Source organism: Hakea prostrata, chromosome 3 (assembly GCF_041222555.1).
Source record: "Hakea prostrata isolate BN-2017 chromosome 3, UWA_Hpros_2, whole genome shotgun sequence".
NCBI lineage: Eukaryota > Viridiplantae > Streptophyta > Magnoliopsida > Proteales > Proteaceae > Hakea > Hakea prostrata.
The window spans coordinates 62,733,882-62,755,760 of NC_142602.1; the positions used below are offsets into that span (position 1 = coordinate 62,733,882).

At 39.6% G+C, this 21,879-nt stretch overlaps 1 protein-coding gene across 1 annotated transcript in view; it reads right to left on the bottom strand.

The window, feature by feature from the left end:
• The window catches only part of LOC149022713 (glutamyl-tRNA(Gln) amidotransferase subunit B, chloroplastic/mitochondrial-like), a 30,733-nt gene extending 20,059 nt beyond the window's left edge, over positions 1-10,674 (bottom strand). The window contains exons 1-5 of the mRNA XM_089150677.1: positions 9,939-10,674; positions 9,414-9,623; positions 6,260-6,400; positions 5,968-6,171; positions 5,668-5,865 (exon numbers count right to left, since the gene is read on the bottom strand). Of these exons, the coding sequence (XP_089006803.1) occupies positions 5,668-5,865; positions 5,968-6,171; positions 6,260-6,400; positions 9,414-9,623; positions 9,939-10,562 (1,377 nt within the window). The 5' untranslated portion in view covers positions 10,563-10,674. The remainder of the gene's footprint in view (positions 1-5,667; positions 5,866-5,967; positions 6,172-6,259; positions 6,401-9,413; positions 9,624-9,938) is intronic.
• Positions 10,675-21,879: the final 11,205 nt, after the last annotated feature.

Genomic DNA, 21,879 nt, shown 5'->3' on the forward strand with positions numbered 1-21,879 from the left:
AGGTGTCCGGGGTTGCTGATCCGGATTCCACATGCGATATAGCAGTTTCTCTTATTAGGTGAGCTTCAATGACTTTTTTGCATAATTTAATAGTATGGCTCATAAGTTCAATACCTCTATAATTACTAGCCATCTGGATATCACCTTTATTCTTCAACATCAGCACTGCGGTACTTCTCTGCTCATCTGGCATTTTCTTTGTACGCGAAATCTTGTTAAACAACCTTGTTATCCAAGATACACCACATGCCCCTAGCTCTACCATATTCAATTGGGATCTCATCCAAACGTGGGGTTTTACCTCCCTTCATCAATCACAGGGCCTCCTCGACTTCCATTCGTCACATTGTTATAGGTGTCCATAACAAGTTGATGTAACCCGGCTTCACGATTAGTCTTCGAGATCTTTCTTTACTTAGGACCAGCTAATAAATGGGCTATCTATAAGGATTGGGTTATCTATGGGATGGTCTAGGTATGGTCTTGGGATGATTTTGGAGAAAGATTTAGATAATTGTGATAACAAAGACCCCAAAGTGAGATGGATTTGCTTGAAATTATACCTTGGGTATGGAGAGGGTTAGGGAGGTTTAGGGCTTTAACAAACTTTAAGATGGGCTGATGGATTAAGATAGATTAGGGTTTTAACAAACCCAAATGGGTGAGAACTTTGGAGGGGAAACAATTCAACGTATGGGATCGATTCAAATGGGATGGTATAAGGGTTTAACAATTAGGGAAAGGGGGATAGGCAAGCTTGTGGTTAGGAGGGAAGATTTTTGGGAATACTTTCAAGAATCTTGAGCTTGACTCCTTTCTTTTCTTTGCTTTGCTTTCTTCTTCTCTTTCTTTTCTTTTCTTTTCCTTTCTTTCTCTTCTGGTTTTCTTTCTTCTCTAGTGCTGCCGCAAGATCAAGAAAGGGCAAGAAGAGGGTGGAACAGAGAAGAGGGGCTGGGGAGGGGTTGCCGCAGGGGTTTGGGAAGGGTGGGGGAGGGTTTCTTGTGATGCTGCCAGGTAGGGAGGGGGGCTGTAAGGTCTGCGATAGAAGGGGAGGGCTGAGGGAGTCCTTGCGTGGGCTAGGGAAGAAGAGAGAGGGGCTGGAAGGGGAGGGGAGGAGCTGGGATGTGCTTACTGGTTTACGATGCTGCTCTTTGCACTTTAGTTGAAGAAGGAGATCACCAAGATGAAGAACAATGCTGGAATTTCAGAAAACTTCTCAGCTCAAGTCATCTGGTAGCTTCGCACAACTCCTACCCTTGAATTTTTATTAATCTTCAATTGAACTCTTTACAAGGAGGTAGGGGCTATAAATAGACTTACACTGAAGAAATTAGACATGGACTCAATCTTGAAAACCTAATTGGACTCAACTACTTGTAACCACCAAAAAAAAACATCTTAAAAAACACTTGCAAAACTAATAACCAATTGCCAACTAAGTGACAACTAAGACAACAAGATAACAAAATAAAATAAGAATTTCTAGAATGAATCCTGCAAATAGATTCCAACTATGACTCCCAATAATCTTGACTATCACATACTCAATAAGAGAAAATAAAATAGTTCCGGACTCCTCAAAAAACCTAATTGGACTTAGAAAACACTAAGGGGCATGAAAAATGACCCAAAAACCCCCCTAGGGCATCCAGCCAACCCTGGGCAGGTGCCAATTTAGGCCTACTGACCCTGGTGGCCTAGTTACATTACAAGTATTTTTACCCCACCTTTAAAATCTATCCTATCATCAGGTTTGGTCTATTTTGAAGATTATAAATAGTCTCTCAATCTCTCTAAAATGCCTTCATCTCGGGTTAGTACTCTACCATCCTCGCTCTTGATGCATTTAAAATGATCCGAATCTCAATTCTTCCTTTCTCTTATCCTAGCGATTCTATAGATTGCATTTTCTCCAACTGATAGGTTCATTTTATGAATATTATTTTGAATAATTATTGGCCACATTCCTATGCATTTCATATCCATTTTGTGCCATTTTTACCCTAACAGTGCATGTAAAGGAAATTAGATACTCTCTTTGAATTTCTACCATTGTGGTAGTTCTATAGTTTTTCTAATCCTATTTTGATTTGGACTGATTGTTTATGCTCCTTGATAAGTCAATTATGGAAGAGATGCGAGTCCTACTCCAAATAGGAACTACCTAGAGCATTCAAGACATATGATAAGGCCAAGCCAGGGAGAACCAGCCAAGACGCATAGAGGAGTACCAGGCTAGTTCGTCCAAGCCAGGAGACGTCCCACTAGCCCAATAACCCTGTGCTACTAGGGTTTGATGCCAGTCAAAGACAAGATTGAGTTTGATTTATCTAAGGGAAGATTCTACCAAGCTTCCATGTGCTACAAGGTTTCTTGCTAACCAAGTATTTCCATAGTTGAGTTAGATTAGGAAAGTTTGTAACACCAATTTGTATCCTGTCAGCTAAAGGAATCCTTTCCAATTTAATCTACGAAACCAAGGTAGTCTGTATATAAAGGGGATATATTCCACCAGAGGGGGACGATTTTTAGAGAAAGAATTGGATGACAAATTTTGGAGCTGCTGCTGGATCATGGAGAGGAAGGAAACACAAGCTGCTGGGGAGCTTCTCTTCGTCACCTAATCAAGAGTGATGTTCCCCTATTTGACTTCTCTTCTTCTTCTTCTTCCATTATGTTCTAATTTCTTTTACTAGAGTGTAGATGGATCCATTCATAGTCTGATTTTATTGATCTTCTCCTTTATGCAATTCAAACCTCTATTTTTTTGTTTTCTTCAATTTTGTGCTTAAAGTCTGAATGCTTGATCACCATTCATGAATTTGTGGTATGTTTTCATACATGTATCAATGAAGAATGCATACTAGACTTAGGGATTGAAGAATGGTCAATTACATCTAATGCGTAATAGGTTAAGTGTTTTATTTGATATTATTATTGGATTCCATTAATCGATTTCATGCAACATATTAGATTGATCTTCTATGCATAAAAGGTAGAAGGGATTTGATGTGTTAGGGAGTAGGGACCCTCATGCGTAAATGTTGAGGTGAACTAATTTTGGGAATCCTATCAACAAAGGTAGAGAGTAAATTGACTGTGTGAAGTGGGGAATCAATAATTCATGACATGTTTGGTGAAGTCGAGGCTCTAGTATTTTTCATTAATTAATTTGATTCATGTTTCGTTAGCATAATCAGTAGATTGATTAAACTTAATTTTCAGTAATTTAATTGACTAGATAATTATAAGTGTTAAGGAAGTTAGTACGTAATTGGCTCATGTGATCCTCGTGGGAACAATATCCCTCTTATCATTATATTACTTAGGCGACATCGTGCACTTGCGAGTACAACGCAACAGCAGCCTTAGTGTTAAGTTTTTCAATACAGCTTATTGTATGTTTTTGCTCTTGCTTTTCCCACACACTTTCTTGCTTCGTTTCTAATTATAAAATATCTTCTTTTATCCTCAACATCTCACGTTATTTGCCGTATCCTAAAATGTTCCTTCTTATCCTTAATTATTGCTTGAACATCAATCCACTACCATGTCTCTGGGGAAATACTTATACTTTTTAAGCCCCAAGGACTTCCTTAGCAATCCTGCAATCCTTCTTATGCAAGTTGTTAACTATGTCCAAATTTCATTGAGATCTCCTTCCATATTCCACTTTCAGTGTAGAGCCATCTTATCAATAAAAGATTCTAGAAAAGCTCCTTGTCGTCGCCCCCATCTTATCTTAGGGATAGCCTAATTCACCTTCCTGTTCTTCCTTGTCCCATGGGCATATCCAAGGCTACTACTACTCCATGCTGCTTAGATAAGCTCTCCCCTGGTATAACTTTGCAGTCCTTACATAAAATCTGTGAGACCTTCTAGTTAGGATGAAGTCTATTCAGCTCGCATGCTCCCACTTTTAAATGTAATGAGATGTTCAATCCTCTTTTTAAAGAAAATATTTGCAATGCACAGGTCAAAAGCTACAGCAAATCTAATATCGAGGTCCCCTCTTCAATCCTCTCACTAAATTCCATACCCTCCATGCACCTCCTCAATGCCTGTGTTCTCTGCCCATATGTCCTTAAGGTCACTTCCTACTATACTGAAGCCTTGGGCTAAATCATCCATCCATTCCCAAAAATGTATTTCAATACTCTCCTCCAATCCTGACTGCAGTGCATATGTACTAACAATGTTGATAACCTCAATGCCTAAGACAAGTCTAAAAAGAGATGATCTTATCACCAATCTTTAACATTTACTACTTCACTCTCAAGGCCTTAGTCCACAACTATTCCTACTCCCCTTCTCCCACTTTCATTTCCCAAGTACCAATGTTTTAAGTCATCTAGAGCCTTGGCATTCTGACCCTTCCATCTTGTTTCTTGAATGCAAACAACACTAATCTTTCTTGAGTTTCTTCTACACATAATATCAATCAACTCCATGCCCTTACCATCAAAGATCTGATGTTCCAAGATGCAAATCTAATCTTATGTCTACAAACAAGATCAGTATTAAAAGACATGTAAGAAAAGGTAAATGAAAGTCAAAAAGTTAGAGGGTCTAGCCAAAGGAGATTGGCCGGATATAGTATACTGCCAGCTGCCTACCTGACGCACCACAATAAACCAATTGAGAAGGAAGTTAATTTAACTAATGAGTGGAAACTCCCTTAATTGGTGCTCAGTCTCGAACTGAACAAGGGCTATGCCATTGAGTGCTTTCGTCCCCAGTCATTCATCTCCCTGAGATGAGGTATGGTTTGACTGCTGACGGTACTCCTTTGGGCGGATGTCAGGGAGAAGCTCTTAAATATTCCAAATTAATGCACAGCTCTTCCCCGTCACAAAGGCTCCCTGCTGTCTTATTGTCCCTTGTACGCATGTCACACATGGGGGCATTGGATGCTGGCAAAGATGCCTTAAAAGACCCAGAAATGGTCATATGTTCTGTCTACCTATGGGCCTTCATAGATATATTAGCAGGATACACAACAAGGTGATTAGGACCATAGTTGTCAAGGCGACAAGGTGAGATGAGTCGAGGTGATAGAGGGCAACAAAATAAAGGCAGCACCAAGCAAAGCGACAGGACAACACCAAAACCCCTTTGACCAAAACAAGGGCCAGGACGCCTAGGCGACGCCTTGACAACTTGAATCAGGACAGGGTTCTAAGGTATGGAATCAGTTTGTAACCGAAAGAAAATGGGGATTTGTAATTCAGGTCAATAGGTAAGTTGTTACAGGAAAAATGAGGTTTATGACAACTAGGTCACTGAAGGCATCAGCTAAAAAAAATGTAATAATAGAGCAGCATGGATTTGGTAACGGAGGTAGAGAGATGGCTTAATGGGGTGGGCTTTGTAAGATAATAGAGTTAGTCCATTTGTGGAAGTATAGAGTTAATGCGGGTTAATGGAGAAAGAGAGAGCCGTAGAATGAATGGATGTCATGCAAGGCCAACTAAATCGTGGACTTTTCAGAGTCTATAGCCTATAATGATGTTGTTGATGCATGTTTTCCAAATTTAATAAAATGGGACAAGAAAAAGATTGTCCATAATGGTAGAAGGGTACTGCACACAGAAAAGACCTGAACATAGTCCACAAGTTGGTTTTTAGTTTCAAAATGCAAACTAAGAAACAAAGATAGAGATTCACCTCTTTCCCTATCTTTCCACTTATGGTCCCGCCTTTAATGGAAGATATTAGTTCAGCCAGCTCCTCAGGTGTAAGTTTTATCTCATTTATCGACAACTTTTCATTGTTCAGATAGGCAGCAATGTCGCCCATTATCCAGTTGGCAGCCAGCTTCACATCAGCACCCTTTTCAATAGCTGCATCAAAAAAATCTGCCACCTGAACCATTTCCTTAAAGAAGTTAAAGTAGGAACACATTTTAAATAGAAGTAAATACATCTCCTGCTTTTAATACTTGACACCTTTTAATAAAGGACTTACAAGTTTGTCATTAGCAAGAAAAAGTACATCCTGCATGCTGAGACCCATTTTTTCATATCGTCTGCGCTTCATTTCTGGCAGTTCAGGTAAAGACGCAGAAATTGAGTTGATGTATTCTTCACTGAGAATAACTTCTGGAAGATCCGGCTCAGGAAAATATCGATAATCAGAAAGCCCTTCCTTTTTCCTCATTGAAATTGTTCTCTAAATAAAGCAAAAGTCCATGAACAAAACTATTCACGAAACTAGAAAGATTTATTTGTCCTTTGAATGATCAAATAAGCAATCAAACCTGAGTCCCCTCCTCCCATAGTCGAGTTTCCTGAATAATTTGATCTCCATCTCCTTGACCATGAAGGACTACCTGCCTGGAGATCTCAAAATCAATTGCTCGATTTATTGACGAAAATGAATTTATGTTCTTTATCTCAACCTGCCAGAACCAAAAATATATGTAACAGATCAACTAACTAATAAGAATGCTACAAATTCACAAGAAGGTAAGCACCTATCAGAAAAGATATGGATACCCTCAATTATAATAAATAAAATAAGTTGGAAAGCATTCAAAGCATTCCTTGTCAACCACAAGAACTTAACCCTGCTTTCATCTAGCCCATTTACTAACCAACTTATAATTCTTGTCAGATAAATCAAATAACCAGATTATGTAAAGCTAAGATCAAGGATAACTTGCCCCAGATAACCCACAAATCAGGGAACTAGAAACATAGACGAAAAATAGAAGTTACTGTCTGAACCAAACCAGCCACCAAATTTCTGATCTACCTTGGTTCATATGAAGCTTGTATGGTAAAGAACCACAGCTGCAAGTTTCATTTGATTACACCAGTTGGATTGGAAGATATGGCACAAATAACCAAAACAGAAACCAGTTCATGTTGTAGCACAAGCCAACCAACTGAATGGTTCCAAACTTGTATTGGTTGGAGGTCTATAAGACTATGCTGCAAATTAGATATCGAAGTGATGGTCAGATGCTTATTTGGTGAGCTGATTGAAAAGAGAAAGTAGTGTGTGTTGGTCACATAATTGAAAGATGAAATAGAGAAACAGATAGACTGCAAGTAAGTGGAATGTAGAAGAGGCCCTCAGAACCCAACAGGGTTTCTGCATGGAGAGGAAGAGAAGATGGTTTCAACTAAAACTCAGTTACCAACCTGGTTTGAGTAGAACGAGCAGCAGCAACTCAACACAAGTAGCTTGAAGGTGCAGTGGGTTCAACTTGACAGTCCAGCAACAACAGCAGATCAAGAGCAACTCCAATGAACTTCAGACAAGGGAATAGGAGATATAAAGATAATTAAGCCCTCTCAATAGTCTTAAGACTCTGCAGTTGACAGCAAGGTTATTTAGGTAATATTCTCAACCATCAATGCCTTCAACCAATCCCTAAGTTAAATGGCTATGAGCTTCAATCAAACACCAGCTCTTGGCAGCAACATTCAGCCACACACATAACCCCAATCTTAATGAACTCACTCCAACTCACACATACAGCAACCGAATAGCATACGAAGGTTGAAGATAAAATGTAAAGGACCAATGCATTTAACTCAAAGCAAAACTCCATTACAATGACCTTACCCACACCTGGATATACCCTTCAATATGCCCCAACCAAGGGTCTTTCACCCCCCACAGGCAAGCTTGCCCCAAAAGACATTAATTCAATCCCCCCTTTCCCTTTACCTCCTACTCCCTAATATAGCCCCATGAATCCTAACAAACCCCCTTTCCACATAGGCCAACATGAGAGTGGCTGCTCCCCAATAGGCACTGGCCGCACTGCCACTTGTCCTTGTCCTTTTTGTCCCCCCCCCTGTTATTTTGACACCGTACGGCTCCTGTTCCCTACACCCTCAACGTTAGAATGTTAACAGCCAACAATCAGTGCTACTTCGAATTGTAAAGCACAAATCTAAACAACCCACCAGACAACCTTTTCCCTGTAAAATAAATTGACCATGAGAAAAGAAAGTGATGTATCCTGCCCCCAGGCAGCCCCAAAAGAGCCTAGAAGGGGTCCAAGCCCATCCAAAATAAGGCCCAAACAAAAGGGGGACGAATCTGACCAAGGGGCAAAATGTTCATTTTCTCCCCTAGAATCAAGTCTATTTAGTAGGGTTAGTTCAGAATTAATTCTGATTTTTTATTTTTGTTTTATTTTCTAAATTGGAGTCTTAGTGATTAAGTAAGTGGTGTTTCCTTCTATTAAGAGTCTTTGAGTTGTAAATTAGGAAAGAGTTATTTCCTAATAAGTAGTCCTAATTTATAGGTGCTAGTCTAGTAAGTTTGGGTTGCTTAGCAACCATGTTTCCTTATTAGAGTCCAAGTCATTTGTTTCAGGCTATAAATAGCATTTCTCTGGATTAATGAATTGATTAGAGTTTAAGAATTTGGCTTTGGAAAAGTCGTGGGATTCCCCTTGGAACCCTGCGGCTGGAATAGAGTGCTCTTGTTATCAGTTTTGAGATTCCTTCATCATCATCTTCAAGCTCACCTGCAGAATTCAAGCAAGCTTACCTCAATTCAAGTAAGTTAAGACACCACACACCATACCCTATAGTTGCAGCCATTCCCCAACCCAAACCCTAACCACAGTAGTTCTTTTCCTCCCTTTTCTTCTTCCCACGTTTTCAGTCCTAACCCCACCAGGATTCCCTCAACCCCAGCCCCAAAACCACCCATTATACCCTTGTTAGGAATCTTAGGATCGCCTAAGCCTATAGAACCTAGTCCTAATCTATCTCCCCCAATTCAGCCTTATTCCTAAAGTTTAACAAAAACCTGCATTTCATCATCTTCCTTGAACTGCAGAATTTTTAGAAGCTCCATTAAACCCTAAGTCAAACCCTCCAAACCCCCATTAACCTTTCCAAAACCCTTAGTCCTAAATCTGAAACATAAAACCAGCAATGTCAGAGCCCACTGGCCGAAAATTCCTAAGCCCTAACCCAATACCAACTGCATTAGGATTCCAATTTTGAACCTAAACCTCAAACATCACTTTGTTTCAGGTCTGTAACTCAATCACAGCAGGTTTGAACAGAAATCCTAGGCCCATCCTAGACCCTAACTGAAACCCATTCCCAAAACCCTAACCCTAACTGAGTCCCAATTGGCCAAGGACTGGAATTTCCAAATCTAAGTTGAATTCCTATTTAATTTCAGACCTGAAATCACAATCCTAGCAGCCTTATAACCCCTAAAACCCATAGCCGAAGCCTCCATAAACCCTAGTGAGTGCTGGTTCTTATCAAAGAGGGTCCTGGTTAACAAACCCTAAACTTGGGTTTACATCAGAAAGAAGGTAGGAATGAAATTGGGATCCCAGTTCCACAAGAATATAGTTCACATATCCCGGTTTAACTCTTGCTTAGAAAACAAAAATTAAATCTAGAAACTAAGTTTAGTAATGTTACCTTAGTCCCAAACTCTGACTGCCCAATGGGCCGGACAGAGACATTTACGTCACAGCGCAGTGAACCTTCTGCCATATTTCCATTGCTCACTCCCAAATACCGAACCAACCTCTGTATCTCTGCTGCATATTCCGCAGCCTCAATACCACTTCTGATATCAGGCTCAGACACAATCTCAAGCAAAGGCACCCCCGCTCTGTTCAGGTCAACCTATAGAATGTTCAACAAGCCCATAAATCAAACACTATCCAACTGAAAAGAAAAAATAATTTGATCAATCAGATTTTTCCTGTTTCAAATATGTAAAAAGCCAAATTATAAGCCAGACATTTCATAATAAGCAAGGTTAAGAAAATCTATTCCCTAATCTGGGGTTACAAGTAAACCAGACAAACCATAATCCCCCTAGCAAAACATAAAAAAGGGGAAGATAAACAGAAACAATAACAAGGAAAGACAGTAAATCACGTCACCCTGCCAAAGTAAATAATACTGATGAAGACCAAGGAAGTAATGCAACATTACCTGGGAGTGGCTATCAGTTCCTGAATGAAGCAACTTCCCTGCATCTTCTTCAATATGAACCCTGGTAATCCCAAACCTCCTGTGCCCTCCACCATACTCGGTGGGAAGATCCAACTCAATGAAACCACCCATAGCAATTGGAACATCAAACTGAGATATCTGGTAGCCCTTAGGAAGATCTGGGTAGAAGTATTGTTTCCTATCAAATTTTGAGTTCATCGAAAGTCTACTGTTGAGCGCAAGAACCACTTTTACAGCTAACTCAATGACTTCTAAGTTCAAAACTGGCAAAGCACCAGGGAGGCCCATGCAAATAGGGCAAACATGGGTGTTTGGTTTGGACCCAAAAAAATAAGGACACCTACAAAAGGCCTTAGTAAGACTGGAGAGCTGTACATGGGTTTCTATACCAATGACTGATTCATAATCCTTTGAGATTTTCTCAGTTTTGGTTTGGGTATGGCGAGATAATGCCTTCACAGATTGCTGGATTTTACGTGTAGTTGTTGTGGCTTCCACACCATCCATGGTGCAAAAGAAGGCAGCATTTTTTCTAACACGAATCCCAGACGGATGAAGGAAGAAAGTGTGTGGGCTAATCACTCTAAAACAAGCAGAAGCCATCTAATTTGCCAGAATTCAGAACTAGCAGACAGATGCGTCCACCAAGCTTCAATGACTGCAAATGTCAATGAAAAATAAATGTATCATTAAATTTTAAACATGAGTACCCATACAACCAGTGAATGAAGTTTCGGTAAATAGCGAATCGGGTGAACTGGCGAAATATCTCGGCGATATTTCGCCCCCCATATAGAAATTTTCGCCCCCTATTTTTTTTTTTGAGTATTTTCATTCAATAATTTTGGTAAATTTGATACCTATCCTCTGATGCAAATATGTAGTAAAGTTGAATTATTTCCTAAAAATTATTCCATTTAAATTCTCTTACCTAATCACATTTAATATGTTACCTTATGAAGCCTACATCATTAGGACATAATTGGAACGATTATCAAATCACTCTGAAGATTCTTTTATAAGATTCATTAATAATTTAAATTGTTTTCATAAATTATTTCATGTATACACTCTTCCCTAATCACATTTGACATGTTGACTTTGATAATTTAAATTATTTCTTAATAAATATTTCCATTTAAATCTCCTACCTAGCCACATTTAACGTGTTACCTTCTAAGGCCTAAATCATTCGAACATAGTTGGAATGATTAATCGACGATTCTATTACAAAATCTCTTCATAATTTAAATTGTTTCCATAAATTATTTTATGTATATACTCTTCCCTAACCACATTTGGCATATTGACTTTTGAGGACTAGATCACTAGAATATTGTTGGTAAGATTGTTCATTAATCTTGAAGATTGTGCTATAAAAAGTTTTCCTATTTATAAGTTATTCTATATAGATTATCCTCCCAATTACATTTAGCACATTAACTTTTGAGTCTTGAATCATTGTGATAAAATTGGTAAGATTGTGATAGAATCGCGAGAGAAATCGCCTAAAAAGTGCAAGAAATAGTATAAAAATCACACAAAAAAAATTTTAAAAAATGAATTTTTCCAAAATATCGCCAAATATCGCGATATTTAGCGATATATCGCCAGAAATTTCTCGGCGATATCTGGTAAATATCGTTTCGCCCCCTGGTTTCGTTTCGCCAGGTGGCGAAACTGGAGAAATTTCTTTCCTTGCATACAACCACAAGATTTCTGCTTTCTGATTTCGTAGCTAAATCCCAAGATTTCTGGTCACAGTATCGGTCAGGCCGTCACAAGGATCGATCCTCTTCTGTGAAGTCTCTAGAATTACCAGCAGACCCAACAAGGTGAAGGCAAGCTAAGGTTGTAGACTTGTAGTGCCAGGAAACGCTGAGTGCAAGTGCAACTACGACATCATCTTCAATTGGCAGCCGGAAAACATTGATGAGATGTCAGTAGCAATAGCAGGCTAGCAGCGATTGCCCTCGAGTGGACAAGAGCGCGGCCCTGTTCCGAAAACAATTGTAAAAGAAAGAAATTTGCCACATTCAAACCGTAATTCGCAACGTCGCAACTCATATTCGCGACTTGGTTCAGAGTCCAGCAATATAAGAATAAAAAATACCAAAGTAGTGCACCAAAAGAAAAGAAGGTAATTTTCATATGGACCCTGAGGTTTGGTCTATGTCATTTTAAGTCCAAAAAAATTGAGACTTTGCATATGCCTCCCTTTGCTATAGAAAAAGTCAATTTAAGGACAAATTATCGTTTATATGACCAATTTGCCTTTTTTTTTTTTTTTTGGACAACTTTCATTTGGACCCTCTGAGGTTTGGTTTATGTCATTTTTAGTCAAAAAAAATTAAAATTTTGCATTTGCCTCCCCTATACTATAGAAAATGTCAATTTAAAAACAAATTATCACTTTTATGACCAATTTGCCTTTATTCTTTTCCTTTTTTTTTTAATTTAAATTTTTTACATATACATCCTACCTGCCATTAAACTCGTGACTCCCTCTTAATCCAAAAATTATAGAAATATCTTAAAATTTAAATAAATTTTAAAATATGACTAAAATACATATGTTAAAATCACTCAAGTATCTCTTAGCTTAAACCCTATTTTTGTACTAAAAGGGGAGTCACGAGTTTCATGGCAGGTAGGATGTATATGTAAAAAATTTGAATTAAAAAAAGAATAAGGGCAAATTGGTCATAAAAGTGATAATTTGTCCTTAAATTGACCTTTTCTATAGTACGGGGAAGGCAAATGCAAAGTTTCATATTTTTTGGACTAAAAATGACATAAACCAAACCTCAAGGGGTCCAAATGAAATTTGCACAAAAAAAAAAAGAATAACAATAAATTGGTCATAGAAATGATAATTTGTCCTTAAATTGACTTTTTCAATAACACAGGGGAGGCATATGCAAAGTTTCTATTTTTTTGGACTAAAAATGACATAGACCAAACCTCAGGGGGTCCATATGAAAATTACCAAAAAAAAAAAATATTTAAGCCGCGCTCATGAGTGAAGACTGGATTTCAATGGAATTTTTTTTGTTTTCCCCTAGGTGGTAACAATTGAATTCAAATTGCAGGATGTATAAGTAAATATTGTTTTTTAACATTTAATGAGGGTTTCATATTTTTACTCTTCAAATTATAGCCCTTGCCAAGGTTTAATTTTAGGATTAGGCTTTGGGGTGTCAATTCAGGTATTGTGAAATCCCCCAAAATCTTAACTTGAAAAGCCATATTGTAGGTCTAAAAACCCGAAGTGCAGGAAAAAGGCAATTGTGGCCATTTAGGTAAAGACCATTGGATTCAATTCCGAACCAATGGAATTAGATAGAGATGATGCTGAGTTGGAGTTCTGTTGGAATTTGGAAGGAAATCTAACTTGGACATTGACGGACTTGGTAGATGAATCAAGTATACTATGATGACATGTATAGAAGGTCTCGAAAAATCAGGTAGGACTCTTCTATAGTTTGGAATAAGAACTAAGGCAGAGCTTGAGTATTCAAGGCCTTGGCTTTGCTTCTGGAACAAAAGTTCTAAGGGCTGATTGCCTGCCAGGCGACCAACCTGGTTCTGGGAGGAAATGGCAATTTTGAAAATTTAGATTTTTGAAGCCCTATTTCATGTGTCTTCATTCTAAAATGTGTCATTATGATCTAAAGCCGTCAAAGCTCATCAGAGAACACTCCTCAAGGTGAAAAACAGTGTGGAGAGCATTTGTCAAGGTTTCCGAATGGCGATTTGCTTTCTTCAAGGTTAGTATTCATCATCTTCGTTCTAGTTCTCTTCTATGATTGATTCCTCCTACTGCCAAGACCTGGGTGAAGGCTTCTAATTGTTGTATCAACCTACTTCTTCTACCCTCTTTACTCTAGAGTGAATCCCCATTCACTCTGGCTCATCCTTGAATCTTTCAGATCAATTTCAGAGAATACCTAACATAGGATTTGTTAAGTTTTTATTCCTTTTGCTTTGTTTGATGTCTAAACTATGATAGATCATGTTCTAGTATGACTCAGAATTTTCTAAGTATTTTCAGAGTAGTTTAAAATCCAATTGGAAAGCTTTTTGACGATTTAAGCCAAATTTGTCCATACACAAAAGTTGGTTGAATGGCTTGGTAGCCCCAGGCGACCAGCCCATGCTTTGGTTGATTGCCCTGGTAGCCCCAAGCAACTAGCCCGACCAACCACACCCTGCAATGTTGATTGTTTGTTTCTCTTTTCAATGTCATACCTTTAGGGTTATTTTTAACTTTAAACCAACATGTTAATATGACTTTTTGGGAAGTGTGAACATACTCTTTGACCTATTTTGCAAGTTTACAATTCAATAAAAAGATGAGGAGATTCACTTGCACATAACCATTGTTACTTTGTTGATTGTTATGAAACTTGCTTATATGTAACATACTGTTGTTTCAAGGTTTAGGAATGATTATTATGACTCTGAAATTTCAGTATATAAGTGATTAATGATACTTTTGATACATGGATCAACATGTGACTTTATGCTATGTAGATATAAGTTGTGATTGTGAATTGGGGAATATCTATTTGGGTGTTTCTGTCTTGGGACATCAATGGAAGTGGTATGGGATACAATCCTACGATGCCCCTTGGCGCTTTTCACGATTACTGGATGTTATGACTAGGCAGTCTAGTGGAGTTTGGTTAGAAACTCCATCATACCACACCCTATCGGCATGGGTACTGATGTCTAGTGACCCATGGTAGTAGTGTAGGGTGATGGGAGCTCAAGACCGGTAACCAACCCGTGGAGGACACAACCACATTGTGGGGGCATTCATTGGTAGGGTTGCATATAATAGACTTGGGCTCATGGGCGCTCAAGACTGGTAGCCAACCTGTGAGAGGACATGAGAGCTTCCTGTCCATTATATGTGGATGACCAATAGGGTTAAGAGAATGCATAGTCTGAGTTGGTGGTGCCATAGAATACGTTGGCTCTAGTAAAGGAGGATACTGAACCAAGAGTGTGAGATGCATGAGGGGATGTATCTGAACATAGATTGATGTGATTGAGTAGTTGACTTGCATTGGGCTAGGTATAATCCTGACACGTGCCATTACTCATACCAATGGTGTGGTGAGAGAGGGGTGACCTAAATCCCAGCCATTGTGGTAGTTCGAGAGGGATCCCTTGACCCCTTACCTAGGATCTCAAGACCGGTAACCAACCCGTGAGAGATTAGAGTGACGAGACCCACCATAGGAGGTTGGTGTTCTATCTTAATGTGTATCTACCATTAGAGACTAGCATTCATTAGAGTATGGTTGCATTCTTGCATTCTGCCTCGTGTCATTTTGCATTATGTGATGTATTGATTTGGACTGTGATATTGGTTATTTGTTTGTGAACTACTCGCTGAGTTCTTTTGAGCTCACTCTTCGGGGAAATAGTTGTTTTAGATGAATATACAGGTGAAGAAGAGATCTTGAGCTCCAGTTCGGAAATACTTCCCATATATTATACAACTGAGAAAGCAATGGGAGCTGATAGTAGCTCGTGGTACGATCCCAGTACCGGTATGGAATATTATTATGGCTTCGATCAACAATGATACGAGACATCTCATTCGCTTGTGGGGCTACATGTGAAACCCAGCCCTAACCTTGACCCGGAAACCCTGTTGTTGTAGGTCCAGATACCTGAAGTAAGGCAAGAAGTCAGCTTTGGGCCATTTCAGTAGAAGACTTGATGGCTGGGTTGAAATCCTTGAGTGTTGATGTCAGTGTTCCATTTATGGAAACTGCACCCTGTTGAAGATTGGATTAGTTTATGGACTTGGAGTGCTCTCTGTCATGGTTCGAAGGCATTTCTACCTACTAGGTAAGTCACTTGGTGTGTGTGCAAAACCCCTTGATGTTTGGACTTGATCTGAGTCTTCAATTCCCTGTTTTGAAGTTGCTGTTCTTGTCACATCCTCCCAGCCGGTACCCTATCTGGCATACCCGAGAGTGTGATCCACAGCCCGAAGATCAGGTATCGAGTAATCAACCTCCCACATAAACAATAACATAATCATGAACAATAAATAATAAAAGTGCGGAAGATAAACCATAGATCCAAATAAGGAAAGAATGAATCATATATAAATCAGAGTACTAGATATAATTAGAGTGTCTAAAACAGATAAGTAAAGTGAGTCAAAATCCCACTCTACAACCAGCGGAAAAGTAGTTCTAAAAGAGAATAAGCAAGACAAAATCTAATCCCAGTAGCAAGTACAATGGGTAACTAAATTGTTCTCCACTTTATAGACAACATCCCTATAAGTATAAATCTCATAAACAGCACAAGGGCGCTTCCACTCAATGGTCGGACTAAGCATCGTACGGAGCATAACTACTCGCGGGATCTTCAGTGTAATTGTTGTAACCGCAATCACCTTCCCGGAGATATGCCTCTTCTCCTTGCGCTTCTTCATAGGGGCCGTCATAATATTCGAAGACTGCAGAATAGTCTAACAAACATTGTACAATAAAGGAATGAGTTTCAAAGAAACTCGGTAAAGCGATTAAATCCATAATAACATAAATGGCGGGATTTGAGAACAAACATAAATGCAATATGGTATGAGACAAGCAATGAATGAATGAATCTAACTCTATATATGTGGTCTCTATTGGCGGACATGCTTTAAGTCATAGCACCGTACTTCTTTAGGAAGGTCTCAATCACTCATCATCAGTTGGTAATGGGTCCGGCATCCCTCGGGACATTCCATGGCTGGGGGTATAGGTCACCACTCTCTCACATCACCATTGGTCTAAGTACCGGCGCATGTCAGGGTAAAGCCTAGCCAAATGCAAGTCTTCTACTTAGTTACATCAAGTCAGATCCAGATACGTCCATTCCTCGTCCCTGACGATCCTTTCCGGTATCCTTCACACTAGAGTCCTCATAGTCCCTAACTACGGACTCATCAACCCTATTGATCATCCACATATGGTAAACGGGAAGCTCTCACGTCCTCTCACGGGTTGGTTACCGGTCTTGAGCGCCCGTGAGCCCAAGTCTAACCATATGCAACCCTACCAATAAATGGCCCCCACAATGTGATTCCTGTCCTCTCACGGGTTGGTTACCGGTCTTGAGCGCCCATGAATCCCCATTGCTACCACGGGTCGTTCGGTCTCAATACCCCTCCGATTAGGGTCTGACATAACAGGACATCCTAGCCAAACACTACTAGACAATCCTAGATATGTCATCCAACAGTTTAGGAAGGTGTCCAGAGGGCATCTCCGAAAACATCCTATAATATTCCCGTAGTAGTCCAAGGACAAAAGTGTCAAAAGGACACCTCTCCTTTCCAAACCATACTTAAGCATACACATGCATCAATTCATATCATCACATATATGGTAACTTCATATATGGAAAGAAATCAATAATCACAATCACTTTGTATATAACTGGTAAGTAAATCATACATGAGTCAATTCAATATAAATAAGTAATGCTACTGATATCAAGACAGTACTACAATAGTATAACATTATAAGAATCTAATTAAAGAAATAACTTAACAAGATTCAAATATAGAAACTAGGATATGCAATTTATGTTGTTAAAGAAGTAACCATCCTTACCTTTTATAACTCGCAAAGGAATCCTAAGAAATCAAGTAAGATCTTGGCAAACTTGAGAAGAAGGTCCTAAACAAGTGTATACAACATATTAGGAAAAATCCCTAACAGAAAAGATACCAAAACATCCAACACAGACCAATTCTGGAGTTGCTGTACTCATTGGTCGAGTGGATTGGTCGACTGGTCCAGTCGACCAATGCAGACAGTAGCCTAAAAAAACAGAGTTTTAAGATATAAAATCCGAATTTGGTGGTTCAAAAGGGTACTAATCAAGGGGTAAACTACATCAGTAGTATCCTAACATATAGGGGACCTCAAAACACTAATCGAATCAAGCCATCAAGATCCAAATTAGGAAACAAAAAGTTACCATAATTAGATCAACCATGGATCTTGAAGAATTCAAGATAGAAATCAAAGACAAGAACAATAGGAGAATGGATCATTGCTTCAGGTAAAGGTATCATGAAAAGCATACTTAGATCTTCAAGGAAATAGGCTTAAAAGCATAAATCTAAATAAGGAAACAAAACCTACCATATATGTAACCATCATGATTCATGAAGAAAACATGGTATGGTAGAAGAGAAACAACTAGAGATTGATAGATCATGGATCATGAAAAGAAAACACAGCAATTGACTACTAACATGATCAATATAGAAGATCCAAGGAGATCGAATTCAAATCGAAGTTAAACAAAGACTAGATCATGGTTTGATCATGATTCCTTCAAAAGCTTGCAATGATCATGGTTAAGATCATTGTTTTAGCCATTAATCCTTAGGATGATCATGAGAGACAAGTCCAGAGATGTTTGCAACAGAGAATGCAGCATCTCCTCTACTGTCTCAACTCAAAAAGGAAAGAAAAACAGAGATGGAGGAGAAGAAGAGAGTGTAGACATACCTTTGATGCAAAAAGGAAGAGTTTTGACGAAGATCCGTCAAGAAAATCACCAAGGATGCAAGGGAGATGACTTGCAGAGGTCTTTAGTTCGTTCCAAAGAGTCTGGAGGCAGCAAATACGAAGTAGACTCGAGATTGGACTTAAATAGAGCAAGCAAGACCTAATTGCCAAAGACAGCACCCATTGGTTGAGTGGATTGGTCGACTGGTCCAGTCGACCAATGCGACCACAAATCCAAAACAGGGAATTGAAGGCCTAGATCAAATCCAATCCTAAAGGGGTTTTGCACACATATCAAGTGACTTACCTAATAGGTAGAAATGCCTTCAAACCAAGATAGAGAGCACTCCAAGTCCATCAACTAATCCGATCTTCATCAAGATTCAGTTTCCATAAATAGAACTTCATCATCAACTCTCATGGATTCAAAGCCAGACACCAAGTCCTCCACTGGGATGGCCCAAAGCTGACTTCTTACTTTACTTTGGGTCACTGGACCTACAAATAACAAGGTTTCCGAGTCAAGGTTAGGGCTGGGTTTTACATTCTCCCCCCCTTAAAGAAATTTCGTCCTCGAAATTGAAAGCGTACCTGTGCTTCCAAAGAGGTAAGGAAACTTCTCCTTCATGTCTTCTTCCTTCTCCCAAGAAGCTTCTTCAGGGGTATGGTTCTTCCACTGAATCTTCACCAAAGGGATGGTGCGATTCCGCAGCTGCTTGTCCTTCCTATCCAAGATTTCGGCCGGTTCTTCATCGTAGGTCAAATCAGCACTAAGTCCTTCAGGTGCTTGCTGCAAAATGTGTTCCGGATTCTCTATGTATTTTCGGAGCATCGAAATATGAAACACATTGTGAACACCAGCAAGAGGCGGAGGTAATGCTAATTGATACGCAATAGGTCCAACCTTTTCCAAAATCTCGAAAGGTCCAATGAAACGAGGGCTAAGCTTTCCCTTAACATTGAATCTCATCACACCCTTCATTGGTGAAACCTTCGTAAAGACTTTCTCTCCAACTTGAAATTCCAAATCGGTCCTTCTCTTATCAAGCATAAGATTTTTGTCTTGACCATGCGGACTTAATCCTTTCTCTTATCATATCTACCATAGCACTCGTAGCTTCAATCATCTCAGGACCTAAGACTTTTCTTTCACTTGTCTCGATCCAGTACAAAAAGGTGTCCTACAAGTACCGCCATACAAAGCCTTGAATGGAGCCATGCCTATTGTTGCTTGATAACCGTTGTTATAGGCAAACTCAACCAAAGCTAGGTGTTCATCCCAATTACCACCCATATCCACCACACAAGATCCGAGCATGTCTTCCAATGTCCGAATTGTCCGCTCGGATTTTCCATCGATTGTGGATGATGAGCTGTACTCAAGTTCAATTGGGTTCCCAAGGCCTTCTGCAAACTATTCCAAAACCTTGAGGTGAACCTAGGATCACGATCCGAAACAATACTCAATGGCACACCATGCAGACGAACCACATTATCCACATAAAGCCTTGCTAGCTTATCCAGAGTATGAGTGATCTTCATAGGAATGAAGTGGGCTGATTTGGTCAACCTATCAACAATCACCCACACAGTGTCATTGCCTTTACTTGTCCGAAGCAAGCTAGTCACAAAGTCCATAGAGATATCCTCCCACTTCCAACTAGGAATAGGAAGAGGTTGAAGTAATCCAGATGGGGCTTGTCGAACGGCTTTCACACGTTGGCAAGTCTCACACTTGGCAACAAAATCATCAACATCAGCCTTCAGACCAATCCACCAAAAATGTTCCTTCAAGTCCTTGTACATCTTGGTGCTTCCCGGGTGTATAGTAAAGACTGACTGGGGTGCTTCCTTCAATATTTCTTTCTTAATTTCTTCGTTTGCAGGCACGCACAGTCTTCCTCTAAACAATAAAGCACCATCCATGGATATACCAAAGTCGGGGTCCGACTCAGGATTCGAAGAAATCTTCTCAACTTTGATCAAAAGCTCTTGATCGGAACTCTGCAGAGCAACAATCTTATCTCTAAGACCAGATCTTGCCGTCATGGCAGAAAGAATAAAATCAGAATTCTCAGGGACAATTTCCAAATCAAAACTCTCAATAGAAGACCACAATGGTAAACTCAAAGCATTCAAATCCAACGTCTTCTTCTGGTTCTTCCTACTAAGAGCATCAGCAACAACGTTTGCCTTCCCAGGGTGATACTGAATATCACAATCATAATCGGAGACTAGTTCCAACCATCTCCTTTGTCTCATGTTCAACTCCTTTTGGGTAAAGAAGTACTTCAAACTCTTATGATCCGTGAAAATGGCAATCTTCTCACCGTAGAGGTAATGTCTCCAAATCTTCAAAGCAAAGACAACAGCGGCAAGTTCTAGATCGTGAGTGGGGTAATTCCGCTCATAATCTTTCAATTGCCGAGAAGCATAGGCTACGACCTTGCCATGTTGCATCGATACGCAACCCAATCCAATCTTTGACGCATTGGTATAAACTGTCATACCACCGGAACTATTAGGTATAGTCAAAACCGGGGCACTTGTCAATCTATCTTTCAACTCTTGGAAATTCTTCTCACAGGCGTCAGACCAAAAAAACTTTTCTTCTTTCCTGGTCAACTTAGTCATAGGAGCAGCCAACCGAGAAAAATTCTCAATAAACCTTTTGTAGTAACCCGCCAATCCAAGAAAACTTCTTATTTCCGTTACCGACTTCGGTCTTTCCCAATCAGCCACAGCTTGAACCTTTTCAGGATCGACACGAATACCTTCGGCTGAAACCACATGGCCAAGGAATACTACTCTCTTAAGCCAGAAATCACACTTGCTAAACTTAGCGTACAACTTCTTTTCTCGCAACCTTTGCAAAGTGAAACTTAGATGACTCGCATGCTCTTCTTCGCTCTTCGAATAGATCAAGATGTCATCAATGAAAACAATCACAAATTTATCAAGCACATCGTGAAATACTCGGTTCATGAGGTCCATGAACACCGCAGGAGCATTGGTCAATCCAAAGGGCATGACTCTAAACTCGTAGTGACCATACCGTGTTCGGAAAGCTGTCTTGAAGATATCACTAGACTTCACTTTCAATTGGTGATATCCGGACCTTAAGTCAATCTTTGAGAACACAACTGCACCCTTCAACTGATCGAAGAGATCATCTATTCTGGGCAGCGGGTATCTATTCTTGATAGTCAACTTATTCAACTCACGGTAGTCGATGCACAAGCGCATACTACCGTCTTTCTTCTTGACAAACAAGACCGGAGCTCCCCAAGGTGATACACTAGGCTGTACGAAACCTCTATCAATAAGCTCATTCAACTGATTTTGCAACTCTTTCAACTCAGTAGGAGCCATCCTAT